We start from the raw sequence: 5822 nt of genomic DNA, 5'->3' as shown, positions 1-5822 counted from the left end.
TTATACACGCGCGTGGGCGGAGCCGGAGCGGAAGTGGGCGGGCACAGCGAGGGCTGAGCCAGAGGGGGTGATGTGATGCGTTTGGGGCGGAGCCTAAGATGTGGGCGTGACCTGAGTTGATTGACAGCTGTGCCTTAAGCAGGACTTGAGGTGATTGACTTGGGCCGTGGTCCGGGCTAGGATGATGTCAGAGGCCCGGGGCGGGAACAGGGGGTGGAGCCTGAGTGGTAGGTGGAGTTTAGTATGAGTGACAGAAAGCCTCCCTGGACCTGAGCCTTGTGGGCGGGGCATCAGTAATGCGCAAGGTCCAGGCCACCCTGTGGGTTTGGCTACGGTTTGGGCCTGAAGGTGGGTGTGGTCAGCTGGGGCCAGACAGGAAGTGGGCGGCGCATGAGCGGCTGATGCGTGCTGTGGGCGGAGCCTTCGTGAGATTGACAGGTGTGACGTGGGCAGGGCCAAGGCTGACTGACACCGACCTCAGAGCCCATATGACTGTGAGGGACTGTGAGGCCCCACTATGCGCAGATGACGTCACAACGGGCGGGGCTACACTGCCTGCACTCACTTGGGTTCCGATGATGTCAGCATCAGTCAGCACAGGCCCCGCCCACCTCGTACCTGTCACTGGGCAGCAAGGTCTGTGTGTGGCCCCACTGTGTGCAGGGTGGTGAGGAGCGAAGCGGCCCCACAGCCTGGACGTCGGTAACGACACTCCGCCCCTGTGGCCCCACTGCGCGCCCCGCCCTGCCTCAGGGGTTTCCCAACCCAAAGATGAGGAAGTGGGAGCAAGGGACACAGGACGCTGCCCAGGCCATCTCAGGCATCCCCCTGCCTCAGGTGAGTGACCCCAGCCCAGACCCACCCCGCCCTGCTCAGCCGCACCTCGTGATGACGTCCGCTGCCCTACTATGTGCAGGGCTCACACCCAGCCCTGGGCAGGGCAGACAGTGGGTGGGGGCCGGGGACCCCGGGAGTGAGGGGCGGAGTTAGGGGAGGGCAGCACCTGAGGACCTACTGTGTGCTCCCTCTGTGTTCTCCCCCCCCTCAGGGGCAGGGGTGAGGTCCCAGGTCAGGGCCCTGCTTCTAGGTCGCCGGGAAAGGTCAGAGGTCAGGGCCAAGCCCCAGGGTCGTTGTCAGCCCAGAACAGACCCACTGTGTGCGTGGGGTCCTGGTGACTGGTATGGGCAGGGTGGGGGGGGTCACTCGGGGTCGCCGCAGGGCATCCTGGCAGGTCAGGGTCAGCAGAGTTCCCTGAGCTGAGGCAGGGGCATGGCTGGGAGTGAAGATGAGGGAAGACATGAGGCAGGGGGATGACTGAAAGTGATAGCTCCGCTGTGGGGAGCTGAGGCAGTGGCCTGTCTCCGACCGCGACCCCTCTCCCCCTCCCGGCGCCCGGCCAGGGAGACCCCACGGGCCCCACCCTTCCCCCCACTCCACAGGACCCCGGCGGCGGGCGCAGGAGGAAGCAGGGAAAGAAAAGAGGAAGCAGCAGGGGCTCGGCCGGGCCGGGGCTGGGGCTCGGCCGGGCCGGGGCTGGGGCTCGGCCGGGCAAGCACTGAGACTGTGTCGGGGCGCAGGGAAGAGCGCTACCCCGACCCCGCCTCCCATCCCACCCCAGGGTGGGGGAATCTGTGAGTCAGGGTCGGAGCTGAGGCAGGAGAATAGCCAGGATAGCAAAGTAAAATTTTCCGGGACTGGGGGCCCTGGTCCATGCTGCTGCCAGGCCACGCCCAGGCGTGTGAGTGACAGGCGGGTGAGACCGCTGACCCCGCCCCAATCTCTGCCCCCACCACCGCTCTGTTTGCAGTTGGGCCATGAGCATCATTCCCCTGCCTCAGCTCCTCGCCCTGCTCTGCTGCTGCGGACTTGCTGCTGCTACTCAGGGTGAGAGACGGGCAGTGGAGGGCCAGGTCATCAGGTTCACATAGGGTTATCGGGGTCACATGGGGGTCACACGTGGGTCACACTGGGGTCCCACCTTCCCCAGGCCCCACAGACCCGTCCACGCCCCCTAACCTGGGCCTCGCCCACTTCCACAACCTGACCTTCGACCCCGGGACCTGGACACTGAGCTGGGCCTGTGGCGGCCATGATGGGGCAGTGATGTCGTGCACGGTGATTGACCAGGAGGCAGGGATCCGGCGCAGAGTGCGGGTGAGCAGGGGTTGAGACCTGGAAACCCTGGCGGCCAGGACGTCAGGATGTCTGCCCGCGATTCCACTTCCTGTGGTGATGACATCACTTCCTGTCTCATGACCTCTCTTCCCACCCTGGACACCCTCAGTCCCGGGGCTGCCGCTGCCGGTTTCAGCCAATGGAGTTACACCGCGGGGTCGACCTGGAGGTTGCGGGGGACAAAGGCCATGCCCAAGTCCATCAGACTCTGCGCTTCGAGAATGAAGGTGCAGGCAGCAAGGCAGGGGCAGGGCCCGGGCAGGGGCAGGATGGCGTCATTGGGTAGGGGCGGGGTGGGTGGCATTGGGTGAATGGCTCCAAGACATGGACGTGTGGTAAGGTCATTGCCGAGGAACAAGCATGTCGTCAATGCCCCAGGGTGATGTCATCGATGAGGTCAACATCCTAGGCATGATGATGTGACTGATGATGTCATCGATGACATCACTGTGCTCAAGATGGCTGCCATAAGGCAACATGGGCATAACATCGCCAATGACATTGTACATCATCGCAAATCTGACCATGACATCATCGATAACATCACCTCGCCCCATTCCCCAGTCACTGTGTGGTCACTACGGTCCCAGGCACAGATGATGTCATGGGCAATAACATTACTGCTTCTCTGGGACAACCTCATCGATGACATCACTCACCTCGCCTCGTAACTCACGATGTGATCGATGATGTCGCCTATGATGTCACAGTGGTGTGACTAATGATGTCATCTATGATGTCACTGCCTGTTTTGGACGATGTCATCCATTACTTCGCTTGTGACGTCACCGATGATGTCACCACACCCTCACAGCAGTCATCTTGCCCCTGCAGGTGCCCCAGGCTCCGGGGCAGAGAACCTGACCTGTGAGATCCTTGCTGCCCACTTCCTGTGCTGTTATTGGGCGGTGGGGCCGGCTGCACCCGATGACATCAGATACTCACTGCGCGTGCTCAACGCCACGTGAGCCAGGGGACCAGATGTAGATGGCGGGTGGAGCCATGTGATGTCAATGATGATGTCATCAGTGGGCGGGGCTAGCTACGTAGTTGATGTCTGAAACCTGACCTGCCCACAGTGGTCATGAGGTCGCCAGCTGCTCCGCTGCCCCCGGAACCCCACCCACGCGTTGCCAGGCTGATGATCTCACACATCTGCCCCGCCTCGCATACATCGTCGTCACTGGGCAGAGCCGGACGGGGCTGGTGCGGTTCCTGGATGCCGTGGTCAACACCAAGGGCATTGGTGAGGGGCGGGGCCTGTGTGGGACAGGAAAGGGCTTAGAAGAGGTGGGCTCCTAACTGGTCCGAGCAGGGCCTATGAGCTTATTGATGAGCGTGGGCGGAGCTTGCAATTGAGTGGCAGGAGAGCAACTGGGCCTGGATGGCGCTGCATGGGCTGGGCTGGGGCTGTGAGTGCTGAGTGAAGGGGCGGGGCTTGGCTGTGATTGACAGGTCAGGGGCAAGGCTTAGGATTCAGTGCTAGGAATGGGCCAGGCTCTGTGACTATTCAGCAATGATGTGTCAGTTGAGCAACAGCTGAGGGGTGGGGCATAGATTAAGAAGTGGGCGTGGCCTGTGGAGTGGGTGTGACTTTTTGGGAGGGCGGGGCTTGGACAGGAGAGACGCTTGATTTTGAGCGCCACCTAAGGGTGGATTCAAGACAAGTAGGCCGGGGGTTGGGGATTTAGCTCAGTGGTAGAGCGCTTGCAAGGCCTTGGGTTCGGTCCCCAGCTCCGAAAAAAAAGAAAAGAAAAAAAAAAGACAAGTAGGCGGGGCTGAGATAGGAAGTGATCAGTGCCCGTGTTTGATTGATAGGAGGTGGGCAATTATTTGGCTTAGAAACTATGAAGTGGGTGGCACTGAGGCAGATAGTGGGTGGGACTTGGCTTTGATTGACAGGAAGTTGGCAGGGCTTCACTGACACCCCAGTGACTGTGCCCGCCCTCACCGACCCCGCCTCCCATCCCGCCCTGTACAGAGCGCCTGGGTCCCCCAGATAACGTCTCTGCCTCCTGTAACTTCTCCCACTGCACCATCACCTGGGCTCCGCCCCCTACCTGGGCGCCTATGACGGAACAGGATTTCCGCTTTGAGATCGAGTGGAAGGTGGGCAAGGCCTGTGGAAATGGTGGTGGCATTGTAGGGGGCGGGGCTTGGAGTGAGCATGACCTTGGTGGGTGGGGCCTTGCGATTGGGGCGGAGCCCTGGGCCAAGCGGGTAAAGCTTCCGGTGGGCGGTGCTTGTGTGTTGTGGGTGTGGCCATATCCCCATGGGTGTGGCTTTCTCTCATCCAGTCCTGCCCACCCCTTTCTTCCTCCACTCAGAAGGCGGAGCCCAGCAGCATTGCCCAGAAGGTAGGGCCACCCCAGTCTGACCCCGCAGCCCCCATGTGACCCCGCCACCCCCAGGTGACCCCGGGACCCCTGAGTGACCCCACCAACCCCCAGTGAGTCCGCAACCCCAGTTTGAGCCTGAAGGAATCCCTTGCCCTCTCATGGCCCTGCCCACCCCGGACCCCACCCCCAGGTGGTTATCGCAGGGCGCGAGGACAACGCCTTCGCCTTCCCCAGCCCCGCCCCCCGTGGCCGCCTCTGGGTCAGAGTTCGTGCAGGGGACACACGCAGTGATCGGTGGAGCGACTGGAGCCCCGCCCTGGAGCTCGGTGACAACACCGGGGTCACGCCCACTTCCTGCTTGATGATCTGACCCCCCCCATTAACATCAAAATGTGGAGCACCACCCACACACTTCCACTTGTGCTAATGAAGGGGCGGGGCTTACAATCACTTTCGGTTCTTTGTGGGCGGGATTTCTGGTTTTGCCTTCCGACCCCGCCCGTCCACTTCTGAGGTGGGACTTCTGGTTCTGTGACCCCCGCCCCCTTCCCTCCCTCACAGGCTCGGAGGCCACAACCCCGCCGCGGGCCCTGGTGTTGGCGGCGTCGAGCTGTGCAGCCCTGCTGTGTGCGCTGGCACTGGGGGCGGCCTGCAGGAGGTGAGGCGGGGGGAGGGTATGACCGGGAGTGAGGGGCTGAGGCAGGGGAATGCTGTCGACTGCGCGTGACTCTGCTCCCTGACCCCACAACCGGACCCGCAGACTCGCGCTCTCACGCCGCCTCCTCCCCCCCATCCCCGGGATCCGGGACCGCGTATCTGATGACGAGCGTGTCAACTCGGAGGTCAGAGGTCATGGAGGGAGGGGGGCTAGGGGGTCAGAGGTTCTCCTCACCCTAGCCCCACCCACTGCTCCTGGGCGACCTCTGACCCTGTCGGTCCCGCCCCCTCCCGGCAGACGCTGAGGAAGGACCTGCTGCGGCCCTAGACCACGCCCACCGCTCCCCGTGACGTCGTTGGCTCAGTTATGTCAGACAGGAAATCTCACCATCCCACAATGATTGACAGCTCTCACAGGGAATCCCGCCTCCGCTGGGACCAATTGACATCACGGACAGGAATACCCGCCCCTGTGGCCCTGATGGGCAGGTCCTGCCTGGCTCCCATCCTCCATCTCTGACATAAATGCTGTCTCTACTGTGGTCGTGGTCATGGTCATTGGGGTGGGGCCGGGCTATGATTGACGAGGGTGGCACCTCCCCCCCCTCTTCATGTCAGAGGCCTGGGTGGCCCAGCCTGAGTGCAGGTGCA

At 62.4% G+C, this 5822-nt stretch overlaps 1 protein-coding gene across 9 annotated transcripts; it reads left to right on the top strand.

Annotated features, from left to right (window-relative positions):
- The first annotated feature begins 123 nt into the window (after positions 1-123).
- Csf2ra (colony stimulating factor 2 receptor subunit alpha) lies at positions 124-5713 on the top strand. 9 transcript variants are annotated; one of them, XM_063273580.1, is made up of 13 exons: positions 124-150; positions 664-837; positions 1808-1884; positions 1988-2154; positions 2285-2402; positions 3010-3139; positions 3255-3421; positions 4157-4284; positions 4503-4532; positions 4705-4840; positions 5076-5172; positions 5275-5356; positions 5470-5713. In XM_063273580.1, the coding sequence occupies exons 3-13, from the start codon at positions 1815-1817 to the stop codon at positions 5497-5499; spliced, it is 1155 nt and encodes a 384-aa protein (XP_063129650.1). In that variant the 5' UTR covers positions 124-150; positions 664-837; positions 1808-1814; the 3' UTR covers positions 5500-5713. The 9 variants fall into 9 exon arrangements, with proteins under 9 accessions (XP_063129650.1, XP_063129648.1, XP_063129652.1 ...); XM_017599372.3 differs by lacking the exon at positions 124-150 and having other exon boundaries at positions 688-837; positions 4473-4532; NM_001037660.1 differs by lacking the exon at positions 124-150 and having other exon boundaries at positions 815-837; positions 5470-5709.
- The last annotated feature ends 109 nt before the right edge of the window (positions 5714-5822 follow it).

The sequence above is a fragment of the Rattus norvegicus genome, chromosome 14 (genome assembly GCF_036323735.1).
Source record: "Rattus norvegicus strain BN/NHsdMcwi chromosome 14, GRCr8, whole genome shotgun sequence".
Taxonomy (NCBI): Eukaryota; Metazoa; Chordata; class Mammalia; order Rodentia; family Muridae; genus Rattus; species Rattus norvegicus.
Note: the sequence above shows the minus strand (reverse complement) of the source record. Positions and strands in the feature narration are given on the sequence as shown.